This window comes from Cherax quadricarinatus, chromosome 32 (assembly GCF_038502225.1).
Source record: "Cherax quadricarinatus isolate ZL_2023a chromosome 32, ASM3850222v1, whole genome shotgun sequence".
Classification (NCBI taxonomy): Eukaryota; Metazoa; Arthropoda; class Malacostraca; order Decapoda; family Parastacidae; genus Cherax; species Cherax quadricarinatus.
The window spans coordinates 34,856,727-34,877,232 of record NC_091323.1 but is presented as its reverse complement, the minus strand read 5'-3'; the positions used below and the strand labels follow the sequence as shown (position 1 = coordinate 34,877,232).

Below are 20,506 nucleotides of genomic sequence, written 5' to 3'. Positions count from 1 at the left end.
ATTTATTTATAGATGGGGTTGTAAGAGAAGTAAATGCGAGGGTCTTGGCAAGAGGCGTGGAGTTAAAAGATAAAGAATCACACAAAGTGGGAGTTGTCACAGTTGCTCTTTGCTGATGACACTGTGCTCTTGGGAGATTCTGAAGAGAAGTTGCAGAGATTGGTGGATGAATTTGGTAGGGTGTGCAAAAGAAGAAAATTGAAAGTGAATACAGGAAAGAGTAAGGTTATGAGGATAACAAAAAGATTAGGTGATGAAAGATTGGATATCAGATTGGAGGAGGTGAATGTATTCAGATATTTGGGAGTGGACGTGTCAGCGGATGGGTCTATGAAAGATGAGGTGAATCATAGAACTGATGAGGGGAAAAGGGTGAGTGGTGCACTTAGGAGTCTGTGGAGACAAAGAACTTTGTCCTTGGAGGCAAAGAGGGGAATGTATGAGAGTATAGTTTTACCAACACTCTTATATGGGTGTGAAGCATGGGTGATGAATGTTGCAGCGAGGAGAAGGCTGGAGGCAGTGGAGATGTCATGTCTGAGAGCAATGTGTGGTGTGAATATAATGCAGAGAATTCGTAGTTTGGAAGTTAGGAGGAGGTGCGGGATTACCAAAACTGTTGTCCAGAGGGCTGAGGAAGGGTTGTTGAGGTGGTTCGGACATGTGGAGAGAATGGAGCGAAACAGAATAACTTCAAGAGTGTATCAGTCTGTAGTGGAAGGAAGGCGGGGTAGGGGTCGGCCTAGGAAAGGTTGGAGGGAGGGGGTAAAGGAGGTTTTGTGTGCGAGGGGCTTGGACTTCCAGCAGGCATGCGTGAGCGTGTTTGGTAGGAGTGAATGGAGACAAATGGTTTTTAATACTTGACGTGCTGTTGGAGTGTGAGCAAAGTAACATTTATGAAGGGGTTCAGGGAAACCGGCAGGCCGGACTTGAGTCCTGGAGATGGGAAGTACAGTGCCTGCACTCTGAAGGAGGGGTGTTAATGTTGCAGTTTAAAAACTGTAGTGTAAAGCACCCTTCTGGCAAGACAGTGATGGAGTGAATGATGGTGAAAGTTTTTCTTTTTCGGGCCACCCTGCCTTGGTGGAAATCGGCCAGTGTGATAATAAATAATAAATATTTTTTTTTTTTTATGGGGGTACCTCAAAGTCAGTAAACCTAATTACCTTCCCAGGCATTGTATAACCCCTATGGGTTTGGCACTTCCTCATAAAAATATGCTGATCAGTCTACCTATGTTCTTATTGAAGTAGAGAGTTTATAACATTGTTAAAGTATCATTCTTAATTGTTGTTGCCATCATGTGAGAAGTAAAAGATTAATCGCATGTATAATTTATTTTTTTGACATGTCAGCATACAGCATGCATGAGCATGTTAGATTGGAGACAAATGATTTTTAGGACTTGACATGCTGTTGGAGCATGAGCAAGGTAACATTTATGAAGGGATTCAGAGAAACTGGCAGGCTGGACTTGAGTCCTGGAGATGAATTAGTGCCTGCAGTCTGAAGGGGTGTTAATGTTGCAATTTTGTAACTGGAGTGTAAGCACACCTCTGGCAAGACAGTGATGGAGTGAATGATGAAAGTTTTTCTGTTTTCAGGCCACCCCTGCTATGGTGGGAAACGGCCAGCGACTCCTAGAATAATACTCTGGCATATAAAGTAATCAATATTCTAAGGTAGTTCACATAGGTAGCATGTGAAATAATGTCAATGTGAATACATTAAAAATGTTTTTATTTCTTAGTCATTCACTGGAAACAAAATTAGATTAATGATCCCCAGCCTAGTATATATCTGGGGAATCTATCCTATCCTTAGGGAAAAAATAATAAAATAGATAATTTACAATCAACAGTGATAGAATAAGTACAAATACATAAACATACAATACAGTATTTACATTTACCTGACCCTAACCGTTCATAAAATTATGCACAAACAAAGAGCAAATTATATACTGTGATTTCTGTTTTTTTGGAAAATATTTAGAAATTCAGTGATGGTGAATATGTTTTCCATCTCCTTTTCTTGGTAAGAAACTATGCAAAAAAAAAAAAAAAAAAAAAAAAAAAAGTGTACAGGTCCCAGAAGGTGCAGTACTTTGAACTAAATATAGTCATTAGTAATAGGTAATTAAATCTGGTAGTAGTGTATGGAAGTCAAGGATCAGCCTTGTACAGCTTGGCGCCTTGTCTTGCCAGTTTGTCAGCCATTTCATTACCTTCAAGGCCATCATGGCCTTTTACATGCACCTGAAAAAAAATACTGCATTTTTAACCAAGTTTGTTAGTCTGCTACATTATACTAACTATACAGTAAATCCTCAATGGGCAAAATTCATCAAGGAAATTTTACAGTAAACACTTGATATAATGAACTAATAGGGAGATATTTCCAAGTGTCCATTAAATCAGGATGTTAAAAAATAGCAATAAAATACACTAAAGTACTCTATTGTATACCTAATATAGTACTGTACACAATTTATAGGTGCCTTGATGCTATTAATGGGCTCTTGATCAAAATTAGGTCAACCCTCCCATTCCTTAGATCAAATGCAATTACTTTCCATTTTCCAGACACTATACCCATGAATATAATAACTACTGTGTTCAACACTAAATCTGTGGATATTGGGCACTACATGTGTAACCATGTTAATACCTACCCACTTTACAGCTAATCCTTCACTGGCTGCATCTAAAGTGATGAGGTCTTCCTTGTTCTTCACTGGCTCTCCATCGCTCTTCACCCAGTTCTTTTTCTTCCAGTTCTTAAGCCAGGAAGTCATACAGTTAATCATGAACTGAGAATCTGTGTGCACTGCCACTTTGCTGAATCCTGTAAATGTGAATACTAAGAACTAACATGTCATTTTTTTAATGTCAGTATCCCCTTCATTTTACAGTGGTGAACCCCCTTGGGTTTAGCATTTTCTATGAATATAGTACATTAATAATAATAGTAATAGATTAGGTTCACTGACAAGCATTGTAAAAATATTGGAAAATGAGAAAAAAAAAAAATTAATGAAAAGCACCTAAAACACAGAGGAATAATCCATGCCCAATAAAAAATTGGCTTTCGGGTCTGAAAATTCGTGTACATCAAATTTATTATATTACTATGTCATAAAAATTGGTCAAGAAAAAAGGGATAGGCAGATTTTATTTAAGGCTAATAGGATTTTTTATAGCATTCTTAAGAGGAAAATGCCAACAACGATTACAGGAAAATGGTCCTCGTGGGGAAATGTTACCTGCTGGGTCCCAAAAGGGTCTGTACCTGGCACTTTCCCTTCAAGTTTAGCACTCAATTTGATGATGGTAATACAGTGGACCCCTGCCTTACGATGGCATTGCGTTACGTTAAATCTGCCATACGATACATTTGAACGCAAAAATTTTGCCTCGCCTCACGCGATTCGCCTGGGATGCGTCCCACGTGTGGCCTCAACACCAGTGTTTACAAGCCAGCCAGTGCGGTCGCATCCATGCATACATTCGGTACATTTCACCTTATTCCAGTGTTTTTTGTGCTTTTAACTGCAAAGTAAGTCACCATGGGCCCCAAGAAAGCTTCTAGTGCCAACCTTGTGGTAAAAAGGGTGAGAATTAGTATGGAAATTAAGAATGATTTTGAAGGGTTTGGGGATAACCCTGAGAAGCCTATGCCAGTTGTGGAATCCATTGTGCCTACTTCAAAGATTAAGGAAATGTGTGCAAAGTGGGTTAAACTGCAAGCCGTGCTGGTGACTATTACAATGACAATGTTGTGGCCCATTTTAGGCAAATCTTTAAGGAACGGGAGGTACAGACCTCTATGGACAGGTTTGTTGTGCGACAGAGGTCCAGTGACTCAAGCTGGTCCTAGTGGCATTAAAAGAAGGGAAGTAACCCCAGAAAAGGACTTGATACCTCAAGTTCTAAAGGAAGGCAATTCCCCTTCTAAACAATAACAACTTCCACACTCTCCCCCTCCTCCCATCCCATTAATCATTACCAGATCTTCAATAAAGGTAAGTGTCGTATTCTATTCTTAGTAGAGTATTAATTGTGCATGTCTTCTTAAGTTTGTGTGTATTAAAATTAATATTTCATGTGGTAATTTTTTTTTTCAGACTTTTGGGTGTCTTGCATGGATTAATTTGATTTCCATTATTTCTTATGGGGAAAATTAATTCGTCTTACGATAATTTCAGCTCACAATGAGCTCTCAGGAACGGATTAAGATCGTAAGGCGGGGGTCCACTGTAATAACAATAAAAATAATAATAATATTTTTCTTTTAACAGTGGCCATCTCCCACCAAGGTAGGATGATCAAAATAGAAATGCATTCACCATGATTTATCCCATCGCTGTCTTGCCAGTTTGTTACTCTCCTCACCTTGCTCTTTTCTATGTTCACTTTTAATTGCCTTCCTTTAAATATTTTCAAATTATATCTCCTGCCCTACCTCCTTCAGGGACTTAATCCCTAAAATTTGTAACGAGACGTGACTGTTTCCTCCCATCTATTATGCTTTTACCTTATATAAATGACTGACCATTACAAATAAAACATTAATTCACTTGAGAAAAAATCTTGTGCCAAATAACTTTAAATCTTCACAAGGTGATCTGAATAAATTGTGCAAATGCAGTGACAGATGGATAACGTAATTTAATGTTCATAAATACAGTGGGCCCCCGGTTTTCGTCCTTAATCCGTTCCAGAAGGTCTGTCAAAATCCGAAATGGACGAAAACCGAAGTAATATTTCCCATAAGAAATAATGTAAACCCAATTAATCCATTCCAGACATCCAAAAATATTAACAAAAAATACATTTTATAGAGAATAACTATAGTTTTACATACAGAAAACAATTTTAATGGATAAATGAACATTTAAATCACTTTTACCTTCATCGAAGACTCTTGTTGGCATATTCTTTACGAGATCCGCATGCAACTGCCTTGCCTTTTCGCAAATTATCGGCTCCACAACACTATCTCCAGCTAACTGTTTTTCGTTGCTCCACACTAGCAACAGTTTCTCAACATCTTCGATTGTTTGCCATCACAACCACCAATGTTTCAGATGAATGCACGGAGTATTGCTCACTGAACCAGTGACAGAGGCAGACTGAGTCACATGCGTGAGCAGCCGCATCCTGGGCGGGTGGGCACATCCGATAAGGACAATTTCCAAGCGGAGGTACGAAACCTGGGGTAAAATTTCTCCCCCCAAAAAAGTCGTTGAAATCCGAATTGTACGATATCCGCACCGGATGAAATCCAGATGTCCACTGTAGCATGTTATGGAAATGGCAGAAAGAAAAATCAGATCACAAAGAATATAGAATGGGTGACAAAATTTTAGGCGTATCACACAGAAGAAAAGATCTAGGAGTTATTAATATAGAATTGTTACTCAGAATACATATGCTACACAGGCTAACTACACCTTTCAAATAATACACTGATGATAAAATGCTGAAAAAGCTTTTTACTTATATTAGGCCAAAGGGTGAGTGGTGCACTTAGGAGTCTGTGGAGACAAAGAACTTTGTCCTTGGAGGCAAAGAGGGGAATGTATGAGAGTATAGTTTTACCAACGCTCTTATATGGGTGTGAAGCATGGGTGATGAATGTTGCAGCGAGGAGAAGGCTGGAGGCAGTGGAGATGTTATGTCTGAGGGCAATGTGTGGTGTGAATATAATGCAGAGAATTCGTAGTTTGGAAGTTAGGAGGAGGTGCGGGATTACCAAAACTGTTGTCCAGAGGGCTGAGGAAGGGATGTTGAGGTGGTTCGGACATGTAGAGAGAATGGAGCGAAACAGAATGACTTCAAGAGTGTATCAGTCTGTAGTGGAAGGAAGGCGGGGTAGGGGTCGGCCTAGGAAAGGTTGGAGGGAGGGGGTAAAGGAGGTTTTGTGTGCGAGGGGCTTGGACTTCCAGCAGGCGTGCGTGAGCGTGTTTGATAGGAGTGAATGGAGACGAATGGTTTTTAATACTTGACGTGCTGTTGGAGTGTGAGCAAAGTAACATTTATGAAGGGGTTCAGGGAAACCGGCAGGCCGGACTTGAGTCCTGGAGATGGGAAGTACAGTGCCTGCACTCTGAAGGAGGGGTGTTAATGTTGCAGTTTAAAAACTGTAGTGTAAAGCACCCTTCTGGCAAGACAGTGATGGAGTGAATGATGGTGAAAGTTTTTCTTTTTCGGGCCACCCTGCCTTGGTGGGAATCGGCCAGTGTGATAATAAAAATAAAAAATAGGCCAAAATTGAAATTATGCAGCTGTTATGCTGTGTCCACACACAAAAACCTGTGGACCAGAGAGAAAAAGTCTAGAGCTAAAAAATGGAGTCTAGAAAAAGAGAGAGAGAGAGAGAGAAAAAAAAAGGTTATGAAAGGTTAAAATCACTTAGGAGGCCCAGGATGGCTGACTGGAGGAAAAAAAATCATGCTAACATATAGGGTTATAAAATTATATGAAAAAATACATTTTTAAGTACCTTTAACTTGGATAACAAGAGGCCACAAACACTGAGAAAAAGTGGAGCAGAAACGATATTGGGAAAATTTTCTTTATATTTTTTTTTTTTTTTTTTTTTATTATCACACCGGCCGATTCCCACCAAGGCAGGGTGGCCCGAAAAAGAAAAACTTTCACCATCATTCACTCCATCACTGTCTTGCCAGAAGGGTGCTTTACACTACAGTTTTTAAACTGCAACATTAACACCCCTCCTTCAGAGTGCAGGCACTGTACTTCCCATCTCCAGGACTCAAGTCCGGCCTGCCGGTTTCCCTGAATCCCTTCATAAATGTTACTTTGCTCACACTCCAACAGCACGTCAAGTATTAAAAACCATTTGTCTCCATTCACTCCTATCAAACACGCTCACGCATGCCTGCTGGAAGTCCAAGCCCCTCGCACACAAAACCTCCTTTACCCCCTCCCTCCAACCCTTCCTAGGCCGACCCCTACCCCGCCTTCCTTCCACTACAGACTGATACACTCTTGAAGTCATTCTGTTTCGCTCCATTCTCTCTACATGTCCGAACCACCTCAACAACCCTTCCTCAGCCCTCTGGACAACAGTTTTGGTAATCCCGCACCTCCTCCTAACTTCCAAACTACGAATTCTCTGCATTATATTCACACCACACATTGCCCTCAGACATGACATCTCCACTGCCTCCAGCCTTTTCTTTATAGTGTTGTAATAATGTAATGAACTGAAAGTGGAGGTAATAAGTGCTAAAACCATTATAAATTTAAAAAAATTAGATATCAGTATTGAAAAAGCTAATGAACTGAGGACACCATGAGCATAGTTGTGCTCTAGTCACTACAAATGGGCAATTGCAGACTGGTGATCTGTGACTGCAGTGGTAGTGATCCATTTCTCTTTCAAGACTTCTATATTTATTCTGGCAATATTTCTATCTGGGCCATGGTTGCTGCTCAAGCCCCATGAAAAAGCTACTCATAAAAGACAAAGGGGTAGTATGCTGCTTTTCATTTGATCTTACCTGAAGCTTTTGTCAACTCCAAAGCATATGTAGCAGCCTGAATTTCTGCTGTATTATTTGTAGCTTTTCCCTTCACTGGCTCACTCACATTACTGAAACAAGATAAACCAGAATGAAATGCTTGATAAAAGTAAGAAAATTAGGACTTTAACCCTTTGACTGTCACAACCCCAAATCCAGAAGTGTCTCTGTCACATTAAAAAAAAAAAAAAAAATCCTACAAAATGATAGAGAATCTTTTCCCGATGATAGTGACACCAAAAGTACGAAATTTGATGGAAAACTTACAGAATGATTCTCTTGCAAAGTTAGCGATCTTGGCGATATATACGCATTGGCGATTTAGCCCATTTTGAGCCCTATTTTCAGCCAATTCCATTGTTCCAGTCAAACAAACTCAGCTATTTCTTTAGAACTCCATTTTTTTTCTATCGAATGAGTACAAGAAATGCCCATTTACCGATTTCAACTACCCAAAAAAGTAGTCAGAAATTGGCAATTTGGCCAATTTCACACAAATTAAAAGATACCAATTTCAAAATAGGGTCCACAATAAACAATGCAGACATTCCTGGCACTAAAATAACATCTTCTCTGGTCACTGGTCACATCTCCAGGCCCCTCTTATATTATTTTTGCTTTCTATTTTGAATTTTTATTCACAAAAACTAGATTTACTGTTGTGCAGACTACTGCATTATTGTAATAACTGTATAAATAATGTCAACCCATTCATGACTGCATATCAGAATGGGTAGTTGGACATGTATTGGACAGTGATGTCATTTGTTTACTCTTGAACATAAGCAAAAATCAAACATTTCCGTTAATTTGAGCTCAATTTCAAGGTTCTTTTCATCATGAAACCATCAAAATTATCTCTGTTTCTGTAAAATGTCTTCCATTCCACAACCATAAATACTATACGAAAATACACCTCATTTCGGCGTTTTAATCCAAGAACGCAGTCTTTTTTTTCTTTCTCATTATGCACTGTGTGCTGCAGGATTTTTTTTATACTGCTCACACTGACCACACAGACCTATTCTCTCACATGTGGGCCCACCAACTTTCTCCCGCTCTATTTGAAGCTGCCATAATTTTGGCATATTAATACGTAAAAACACTGGCTCGTAAGACATATTAAACGACCAAGACAGTCAAAGGGTTAAAGTTTTAACTACCCATGTTATGATTTCACTGAAAATATACAGCCAGACTGTCAGAACTGAAAAACTACATACACTGAACCCTCGTCTTTCGTAATTAATCCATTCCAGAGAGCATGACTATTACTGAAATCGTAAAATTTGCGAATCCATTTTCCCCATAGGAAATAATGTAAATGCAATTAATTCATTCCAGACACCCAGAAGTATCAACAATTTTTTTTTTTTACCTTAGAGATAGATTTACATGCACAAAAGAATGAATATTCAACACGACACTTACCTTTATTGAAGGCTGTTGTTGTTGATGAATGGAAGACAGGGAGGAGGAGAGATGGAAGAGAGGTTATTGTTTGAAGGGGAATCTCCCTCCATAAGGACTCTTCAGGAGTCACTTCCCTAGCTTAAATATAGATTTACATGCAGAAAAGAATGCCAAATAAATGTAAAGCACTAATAAAACTTACAAATGAAAATTTAACATCATACTTACCTTTATTGAAGACTTTTGTTGGTGTATGGCAGAGGGAGGGGAGGGGAAGCGAGTTTATTGTTGGAGAATATGACACTAATATCAACTCTATGGCTTATTTATCTATCACAATACAACTAATATGACATAATAAACAATATAACATAGAAACATGGAATATACTCTAGAATGAATAAAATAAGTCATTATGAATGTCACAAGAGGTGTTGTGTTGTTGTTGGGTGTATAATGGCCACTGAGAGCATAAGCAGTCCATAATGGTGGTGAAGCAGCAGCTAAGGCAACGGTGTTTTCTGTAGCTCTATATAAGATAAGATAAGATTTCGTTCGGATTTTTAACCCCGGAGGGTTAGCCATCCAGGATAACCCAAGAAAGTCAGTGCGTCATCGAGGACTGTCTAACTTATTTCCATTGGGGTCCTTAATCTTGTCCCCCAGGATGCGACCCACACCAGTCGACTAACACCCAGGTACCTATTTGCTGCTAGGTGAACAGGACAACAGGTGTAAGGAAACGTGTCGAAATGTTTCCACCCGCCGGGAATCGAACCCAGGCCCTCAGTGTGTGAAGCGGGAGGAGCATGAAGCGAGGAGTTGGTAGAATCGCTGAATCACTGAAGAAGGCACCCTCTACCACCATCACTACCACCTTCTACCCCTATCACAACTGCTACCACCATCACTACCACCTTCTACCACTAACATAACCACTACCACCCTCTACAACCATCACTACCACCTTCTACCACTATCACAACTGCTATCACCATCTCTACTACTATCTACCACTATCACAACTGCTAGCACCCTCTACCACTATCACATCTGCTACCACTCTACCACCACCACCGTATTTTTCTACAAACTTTTTGTTAAATTATGTGTTTTTCTCACATTCTTTACCAAAGGGCTGGCACTAGAAGCTTTCTTTGGAGCCATGGTGACTTATTTAGCAGTTGCAAATGGATTATGAAATGTATCGTATGAACTCGTGGGATCATCCTCACTCACTGATAAACAATGGCACACTGGCTGGGAATGGAGTGTGAGTCATCTCGGAGCCGAGTGTATTCGTCCCAGATGAACGACTATTTTCGAATCAAACAACGATTCCAGAGTCAATGTTTTGACGAAAATAATGTTACGATTTTTTAAAATTGCAACTTTCGAGCCTTACGATTATCGTGGGTCCACTGTACATCTCAAAGCTCTACTTATTACCGATAACACACCACACTTTGATCTTAGCCAAAAGGCCGAGATTACTGATAATGAACAACAATTTCACTTCAATTTTAAAGTAAATGAGCATGTACAACTAAGATTTACAAATGCCAAAAAAGCATAAATATTATGGTGCACAAACTTTAACTGAATATGATATACATGTACTTTAAACCATAAGTTTATACCTGCCCACCAGTGAACAAACACAAGTGTTGAATGATCTCTGTCTAACACTCCATGAATATACTGATAATGGTTAATGAAGTTGATGCATATGCCTCAAGAATCTTGTGTTGAACCCTCTGTATCTCATCTTACAGCATTACTCTCAAAATTGTAATGACACAATTGGAAACAAACCACACCACGGGCGGGGATAGAACCCATGTCGGTCTGGAATTTTATGACTTTGATCACGTGTTCTATCCTTACCCATGTTATGGTTTGCAGCATTGTTCTTTTTTCAGGATACTGGGTCAATAAGCATGTATGGTAATTGCTATGTTGATTCTTCCTCTTCCATGAATATCCATGAACCTCCAGTTATCTCTCACTAAAGGTGATAATCTTAGAGAGATCTTGCTCAGTTAGATGCTAAGTTACATTATTTCCAGTTTCTTCTCTCTCATTACCTGCTTACATAACTTGCTCTATTCCAGATCCTGCATAGTACTATTAATTTTTAATAACAGTGTCCCACTGTCCACCATTTCCAACTTCCTGGTCTCTGAATTCTATCTTTCAATTTTTTCTCTCTTTTATACCAATATATCAAAGGAATATTAAAGAATATAGTGGAAACTGGTATGGAACAAAGATGTTTATCTCTTTATTTTCCTGTAAGCAACTTCTTATATAAAACTAATCTTGAGTGTGTCAATGAAAAACCATATGTTACTGTCAACCATGATTACTATTAACCAACATCAGAAATTTCTGGGATAATGTATGTACAATAATTCTCAAATTAATATCTGTACGGGCAAAAATAAAGTAGCAGCTAATGACCAATTCAATAATTATTTACTTATTTGTCTAAAAAAAGAAACATATAAATTATCGTACTTTTCAAATCTTTTCGGATGAAATTATGACTGTCTAGTGATTTCAAAAATCCAGAAAGTACATACACTATACAAGCAACAAGTCATACTTACAGAGGATGGTCTGGTCCAAAGTATACACCAATGCCAGCTCTGGCACCATTTCTTCCATTAAATTCACATGCACCATCAGTATAAACGATGAGAAATCCATTGCTGTCAGTGGAAAATTTGGTCTTGTCTTCAGCAGAATCACCCATGTTCAGCTTTTTCACGGTCTTTTCACTAGATTCCTCAGATGAATTATCGTCATCATCTCGCTTCCTCTTGTCAGCTGCGAAGGAATATTTATGTGAGCGTTGTATCCCTGAGATGCTGGTGTCAACACCAGATTTGTGAGCTATATAAATGTCAAACTTTGACCTTAGTTCCGATAATTCTTTCTGCAGTCTCTTCATTTGTTTCTTCATCTCCGTGAGGGTTGGACTTAAGCTTCTATTGTCATTACTGCCTGTGAAAGTAATTTTTTTTCCATGTGTGACTGATGTTAGAACAGAAATTAGTACAAAGCAAACAGGCATTGCCATTACATATAGTTTATTAGCAAGCAGAAATTTATATTAATACAGTAGACCCCCGGTTTTCGTAATTAATCCATTCCAGAAGGTTGGCCAAAATCTGAAATGGCCGAAAACCGAAGTAATATTTCCCACAAGAAATAATTTAAGTCCAATTAATCCGTTTCAGACACCTAAAAATATCAACAAAAAATACATTTTATAGAGAATAACTATAGTTTTACATACAGAAAACAATGAGAAATAAATATAAATGACTAATTTTAATGATAAATGAACATTAAATACCTTTATTGAAGACTTGTTGGCGAGTAGTACGTATCTGTAGTCCCAGGCAGACTACATCCCAGTGTATACCTACCGGCTACATACACTGCGGCCTACAGCCATATTATTACCATCGACATACTGTACAATGTTCACCGAGTTTAATCGTTTCTACCAACTACCTTTAACCCCTTGACTGTCGCAACCCCCAATCCTGTGTCGTCTCCTGGTGTTGCAAAATTAAAAAAAAAAAAAAAAAAATTCTTATGAAATGATAGAGAATCTTTTCCCGATTGTAATACACACACACACACACACACACAAAAAAAAAAAAAAAAAAGAGGGAAAACTGACGGAATTACGCTCTCACGAAGTTAGTGACCTCGTCGAAATTTACAAATCGGCGATTTCGCCCACTTTCAGCCCTATTTTCGGCTAATTCCATTGTTCCAGTCGACCAAACTCATAGCTATTTCTTTAGAACTCCGTTTTTTCTATCAATCGAGTACAAGAAACTGCCCATTTACCGATTTCGGCTACCCAATAACGTGGTCAGAAATTTGCAATTTGGCCAATTTCACGAAAATTAAAAAATATGACAATTTCAAAATAAGGTCCAGAATGAACAATGCAGGCATTCCTGGCTCTAAAATAACATTTTCTTTGTTCATCAGTCACGTCTCCAGGCCCCTCTGATATTACTCTTGCTTTCTATTTTGAATTTTTATTCAAGCAAAAAATAGAAGATTTATTGTTATGCAGACTACTGCAATATTGTAATAATTGTACAAATAATGTCAATCCATTCATGACTGCATATTAGAATGGCTAGTTGGACATTTATTGGACAATGACATCATTTGTTTACTTTTGAACATCGGTAAAAATCAAACATTTCCCCTACTTTGAGCTCCATTTCCAGGTTCTTTTTATAGTAAAACCAATAAAAATCACCTCTATTTCTGTGTGTTTTCCATTCTATCAAATGAGACCAAGAAAACGAGAATACAACCATAAATGCTATACGAAGAGAGACCACAAAGGCGGCATTTTAATAAAAAAAAAAAAAAAAAATAACGGTCGGAGTTTTTTTTTCTCATTATGCACTGCGTGCTCCAGGATTTTTTTATATGGTGCACACTGACCACACAGACCCATTCTCTAACATGTGGGCCTACCAGCTTTCTCCTGCTCGATTTGAAGCAGCTAGAATTTACTAGTATATATATGTCAAACATGGTACCTCGTAAGACGTATATATACGACCGAAACAGTCAAAGGGTTAAATGCCATCATAAACAAAGGGAGAAGTAATGAATAATTCATGCCAAGAATTGTAAACAAAAGCTTATGTATTAAGGGTGGTTACTGGGCCAAAGCAGATTCATACCGTTTTCTCTAACGCTAGACCAGAGAAAACGTAATGTTTACCCTCCACAGCATATAAACATTGCATGTTTATATGCTGTGTAACACGTTTCTTACATAATTTTGAAGAAAATGTCATAGATAGATTAATGAAAATGTCTACATTAACCTAAAATAAAACATTTAATGTGCCCATGGGTGGGTCACAAACGTATGAGTGGCCCAGACGCACGCGTCTGGTACCAACGATTTCGGAGGGGATGTATGAAACCCGGGGGGAAATTTTGCCAAAAAAAGTGCTCGAAATCTGAATTGTACGATTTCCATACCGGCCAAAAACTGGGGGTCCACTGTAAAATGCTTAAGTATTTGTTAGTGCAAGAAAATTTGAATACAAAAAACTGTAAATGCTAGTCATATTGAAAAAAAAAATTTTAAGACTTGCAATGAAAACCATATTGGTTTGTGACTGTGAGCACTTTTAATTTCTGAGCTTTGGACTGTAAAAGAGTTAATCAGGTACATTAAATTACATGGAAGAATATGCATGCAGTACTCCAAAGATATTACAGGTAAGTTAAAGGATAAAGTTTGTGGTCTTTATATATATCCTTTAGTTAATCCATGACTTGGGAGATATTATATAATCAAGTACGACAGGCTGAGGCAAGTTTGAAGTTGAGAGTACAGGATTTAAAACGAAATTTTTTTTTCCTATTATCTATGTTGTTTAATACATCATGCCATGCAGAAATACCACAATAAAGAATGTTGCCAAGAAAATAGACCATCACATTAGTACTGGCAAAAATGGATACTGGTAGTATCAACAAGGCAGCATCACTGTAATGGGACAAGTGAAATATAAAGGGAAGATTATAGAAAATAGAGATTTGTAACTTGTAAACCTATATATGAGATGATAATACCCCTGATATAGCTGGAGACTACAGTATGTAGAGGATCTGATAAGCAGGTGTTTTAATGGGAAAAAGGAAAAGCATGGTTAAGTATATGGAAACTACTAAATATGAAAAAAATATTCCATGGTTATATAGAATGACTACGTAAAATAATTACAAATAAATCAAAGAAATAAATACCATATTACTGTGAAACAGTAACACTGCCTTCCACTGAGGTAGGATGATCCCCCCCCTCCATAAAACAGTTAACCCTTATACTGTCCAAACGTAGATCTAAGTTTTTTAACACGCTTTCAAATGTAAAAAAAAAAAAAAAAAAAAAATGGATTTATGTTCGGAGCGTAGCGGTGCAAACGTAGATCTATGTTTGGACAATTTAAGGGTTAAAATATAAAATAATCTAACAGTATTGTAAAGTTATGCAAAGTAACCCCCACAGCAAAACAAAAAAAGTATGAAAGCTGCTTTTTAAGAAATAAATACAATTCAATAAAAATGCCAGAGGAAAAATTAAAACCCCACATACTTATCGCCTCCAGGAGGTATAATCATTAATGTCTGAAAACAAAGTTGAGGTAAACATTTTAAAATCACTAATACAAAAAATACTCACATACAGTAATGTATATGAATATCAACAAATATAATGAAATGTGTGAAATGTACCTACCTGGAACTGTTTATGTGCTGTATTTATGAACAGAGTAGTGGAAGGTCAATTTTTCAAAACTGGTTCATTGGAAAACATGGTTAGATGAGCAATTTCAAAATATTGGTCAAATAAAAAACAGTATTCCCAAATTAAATATTAATATTAGTAATCTTGTCAATGCAGATGAAAATGAAATGAAGCACAAATGAAAAATGCAATAGAGGACAGATGAAAAATTAAATTCAGTACAGATGAAAAATTAAATTCAGTACAGATGAAAAAAAAATATAAAACAGATAAACATGAAAATATTTATAATACTGATGAAAGACTCATTAAAATACAGTAATTACCAGTCAACTGGTACTCACGACTAGTATCTTCTGTGCTCTTTTGTGGAGCATCTTTTACTGCACTCTCTGTCTCAGCGTCTGATGCTGCTTTTTCCCGACGATCTACAATTGGGTTTGTAAGAGAATTTTCTTGGACAAATTCCTTTGCTTCATCCATGGTAGCAAACTTTTTGTATCGAGCACAGCGATAACCCTGAATTTGTTCTTGACAATCAGACCTGCAAACAGGGTTAACACATTATAATACTATACTGTAAATTACAATATGAAATAAAAAAAATTCACATTTGATGGCAAGTCTTGAGTAAACACAATTTTTTTTCACAATGATGTTATACTAACAGTACAGTGGACCCCCGCATAACGATTACCTCCGAATGCGACCAATTATGTAAGTGTATTTATGTAAGTGCGTTTGTACGTGTATGTTTGGGGGTCTGAAATGGACTAATCTACTTCACAATATTCCTTATGGGAATAAATTCGGTCAGTACTGGCACCTGAACATACTTCTGGAGTGAAAAAATATCGTTAACCGGGGGTCCACTGTATATGTACAACGGGCAATGCCAGGATTTTTTTTTAATTGAGGGGTGGGACTTGGGGGTTAGCTAGTTGGACAGAAGTCTAAGGGGCTTGCACTTGCAGAGCAAGCAAACCATTTATACTTAAGAATATATATTACAGATGAATAATCATAGCAATGTTTTCTGAAGATCCTTTCATTAAAGAATATGAACAATAATAATATGAAATTACATCAGCATATAATTTTCCATCAAGATAATGGCCTCATTAATCCAATGATATACTATATATATTACAGTAATATAAAAATAATGCAATACAGAGGCTAGCTAAAATAAAAATAAAGTATTTCAATATACTGTAAATAATATGTGCAACATTTTATCTAACTACACGTGATGCAATGAGCCCATAATAGTTCAGTTGAAAATCTTGAATATTTTTGCATTACTTTCTTAAAGAACCAAAACAGTAGAGTTAAAAATAACAATGTAGAGGTCATATTATGTATAATTCACAGTCATAATTCATTCAACAGTAGCATAGAACAATTAAAATAATAAGATTAGGAAAGACTTTTAGTAAAGCACTTTCAGTTTCCTAAGTCTAGCAATGGATAAATTCTAATGTCTAGTTAAATACTGACTTTTGCCAATACCATTAATACTGGTCTATACCTAATGATACAGAGATCTGCTTACAGGACAATACTAATACCATTAAAATCAGCCATTTCCCACTTTCCCCCAATGCTGTTGTTACACGCTTATTAAATACTATTAAGAAAAAGAAACCATATACATATACTATAGTCCATATCTAAATATTCGTTACTGGTAAAGTGATCACTGTGTTTGCCACGCAGACTCAAACTCAGGCCAGGCCTTATGACCTAAAAATGAAATATAAGAATTAGAATAACATGCTAAGAAACACAAGAAAATAAAAGAAAGTACATAATGAATGTAAGTTTTTAAGACTTATCTGTCACTATACATGTTCCAATGAAAATTTCATTCAGGCTAATAATTCAAATGAAGTCGCCAAGAAAATGTACATTGGCAGATAAATCCGGAAGGTTTAGTAACCCTGAATAATCCCCAAAAAGCCATTCAGTCTGGCTTATTCCTTTCCCCTTTTTTTTCGGCCCTCTTCCCCTGGATGCAGCCCACAAGTCAGCTAACACCCATGTAACTACTTGTTAAGTGACCAGGAGCAAGAGGTGTAAAGCAACAAGTCCATCTTCTCCACTCTTCCCAGGTACTACAGTTGTGAGACACATAACTACCAACTGGGCTACGAGCTATGAAAGGAAATATCAGTAATCTTGTCAGTGTAAAATAAGTCTTCCATGTCAGTCCCACGGCAGTGCGTCCCTGGACACCTTTAAGTTTTGAAATATTTGCGCTAAAATCTATGCAGAAAATGATGAACGATGACCCCCTATGTTATTTTTTTTTTTATTTAATTCATGTTAAGCGCTAGACCCATGTGGGTCATTCAGCGCAAGATGTAATAGAGGCTCGATCCTCTGTCTGCTGAGCGCCAGACAGACGCGCTTCCTATTTGTACTCGCCTGTATCTAATGATGACCCCCTATGAAAATAATTAATGCTGTAATATTTTTGTTGAATTCATGTCTATATATTAAACAACCGTGGTTGTTTAATATATTTATAGATGGGGTTGTAAGAGAAGTAAATGCGAGGGTCTTGGCAAGAGGCGTGGAGTTAAAAGATAAAGAATCACACATAAAGTGGGAGTTGTCACAGTTGCTCTTTGCTGATGACACTGTGCTCTTGGGAGATTCTGAAGAGAAGTTGCAGAGATTGGTGGATGAATTTGGCAGGGTGTGCAAAAGAAGAAAATTGAAAGTGAATACAGGAAAGAGTAAGGTTATGAGGATAACAAAAAGATTAGGTGATGAAAGATTGGATATCAGATTGGAGGGAGAGAGTATGGAGGAGGTGAATGTATTCAGATATTTGGGAGTGGACGTGTCAGCGGATGGGTCTATGAAAGATGAGGTGAATCATAGAATTGATGAGGGGAAAAGGGTGAGTGGTGCACTTAGAAGTCTCTGGAGACAAAGAACTTTGTCCTTGGAGGCAAAGAGGGGAATGTATGCGAGTATAGTTTTACCAACGCTCTTATATGGGTGTGAAGCATGGGTGATGAATGTTGCAGCGAGGAGAAGGCTGGAGGCAGTGGAGATGTCATGTCTGAGAGCAATGTGTGGTGTGAATATAATGCAGAGAATTCGTAGTTTGGAAGTTAGGAGGAGGTGCGGGATTACCAAAACTGTTGTCCAGAGGGCTGAGGAAGGGTTGTTGAGGTGGTTCGGACATGTGGAGAGAATGGAGCGAAACAGAATAACTTCAAGAGTGTATCAGTCTGTAGTGGAAGGAAGGCGGGGTAGGGGTCGGCCTAGGAAAGGTTGGAGGGAGGAGGTAAAGGAGGTTTTGTGTGCGAGGGGCTTGGACTTCCAGCAGGCATGCGTGAGCGTGTTTGATAGGAGTGAATGGAGACAAATGGTTTTTAATACTTGACGTGCTGTTGGAGTGTGAGCAAAGTAACATTTATGAAGGGGTTCAGGGAAACCGGCAGGCCGGACTTGAGTCCTGGAGATGGGAAGTACAGTGCCTGCACTCTGAAGGAGGGGTGTTAATGTTGCAGTTTAAAAACTGTAGTGTAAAGCACCCTTCTGGCAAGACAGTGATGGAGTGAATGATGGTGAAAGTTTTTCTTTCTCGGGCCACCCTGCCTTGGTGGGAATCGGCCAGTGTGATAAAAAAAAAATAAACACCTGTTACTAATCATTAATTTGTTAATAGCGCATTACTACTGTCTATGGTTTAGCAGTCCCTGGACCCATTATGACCATTATTATTACAATAAAAACCAAGCGCTAAACACACAATGGTATTTGATTATAACCTTTCGACTTCCGTCCACAGCATGGGTATAGGGCTCATAATAAAGATATACAAACTAACGCAGCTTTAACTTAGGATAACTCAACAGTCCAAGAGTAATCTCGAACATAAATAATTGCACGAACTTCTCACCATTTCTCATAGATGCCTGGTTTATGCCCCCTAGCAACAGCATAGAAGGGCATCTTGGAGGAGGCTGTGATGAGGTGCGTGGAGGATAGAGCTCGAGTGAGACAGAGCAGTGCTGAGAGGCGCCTCATACCATGTGTGGTTGATGATGTCAACACCAGCAACCAACAAATTCTTTCAACACTCCAACACAACTCTGGCTTAGTCCAACTCAACCCTCCATTCAAATTAATTTTTTTTTATATTTCTTTGTTATGCTGTACAAAGATAATGTAGTTTACATGTAATAAAACATTGTTTGACACAAAAGAAAGCCACTAGTAGGCAATGCATTTCGGGCAAACTATTCCTAATATAATAGTCCTAATGATTGAAGACTTCTTAAGAATTAGAAATAGACTATTAAGTAGGTTTTATTATCCAGTCAACTACAATTAATGATGGGGTTTTGGTTCAGGCAACTGGATCTGACCCTCGTCTTCTTCATCTAAAATAATTATCCTCCACCCCCTTTCAACCTCTGACCTTCTCCAGGTGCTATAGGACACCAATGGAAATAAGCCAAGGACTCCAATGGAAATTAACCGATGACATTTTCTAGGTTATCCTAGGCAATTTACACGGCAAGGGAAGGAACATTGGGTGTTTCTTTACACCGGTTGTCTACGTTCCTCATCAGTAAAATGGGTACCTGGGTGGGTCGCATCCTGGGACAAAACTCGCCTAATTTGCCCGAAATGCTTTGTATAAGAAGGGTCTTTTTATGTAGTAGCATGTCATTGATATCAGCTAGGTCTGTATACCTTGTACATCATATACTTGTAGATACAAATATATTATTATTATTATTATTATTATAAATAAACATACCCAGTTGGACTTGACTATCTTAACCTCAATGTCATACACAAAACTTCTAAATCCTTATTTCACCAACAATAGCTAATTTCAAGTCTCCTTATACCGGAAATCTTGTCTAGTTCATCTATAGCTAAAAAGTTCCATGTTAAGAAGCACTCGAACATACGGACAGTTAGAAAGCTGTGACGTCACTTCGAAAAGGACGTTAAAATCAACAATGACGTCACTAGTGGCCGCTCAGCCAGGCATGTGAATTCATGAAAGCATTTCTTGAAAAAACAGAATATCTGCATAAGACAGTGATACACCACGCATACAAATGGCACAACAATGAGCAAAAAAAAATGTCGGCCCCAGCATCGTACAAAATTATAATGTGTACAAGTGTGTAGAGAGAGATGTACAATATAATGTACAAGCATTTACATGTAACAGCGCTGATGTC

The 20,506-nt window shown here is 37.9% G+C and overlaps 1 protein-coding gene across 1 annotated transcript; it reads right to left on the bottom strand.

Moving 5' to 3' along the window:
• Positions 1-1,322: 1,322 nt before the first annotated feature.
• LOC128690225 (ribonuclease H1) lies at positions 1,323-19,361 on the bottom strand. The gene is made up of 6 exons (XM_053778795.2): positions 19,204-19,361; positions 15,626-15,825; positions 11,578-11,797; positions 7,532-7,623; positions 2,675-2,847; positions 1,323-2,258 (listed from the first exon to the last, which is right to left on the bottom strand). The coding sequence occupies exons 1-6, from the start codon at positions 19,329-19,331 to the stop codon at positions 2,166-2,168; spliced, it is 906 nt and encodes a 301-aa protein (XP_053634770.2). The 5' UTR covers positions 19,332-19,361; the 3' UTR covers positions 1,323-2,165.
• Positions 19,362-20,506: the final 1,145 nt, after the last annotated feature.

Coding starts and splice junctions, on each gene's coding strand:
- LOC128690225 (XM_053778795.2), bottom strand. CDS start 19,331: ATGAGGCGCCTCTCAGCACTGCTCTGTCTCACTCGAGCTCTATCCTCC. Junction 2,848..7,531: donor GGAGTTGACAAAAGCTTCAG/GTAAGATCAAAT, acceptor TCACATTTACAG/GATTCAGCAAAGTGGCAGTG. Junction 2,259..2,674: donor AAGGATTAGCTGTAAAGTGG/GTAGGTATTAAC, acceptor ATTTTTTTTCAG/GTGCATGTAAAAGGCCATGA.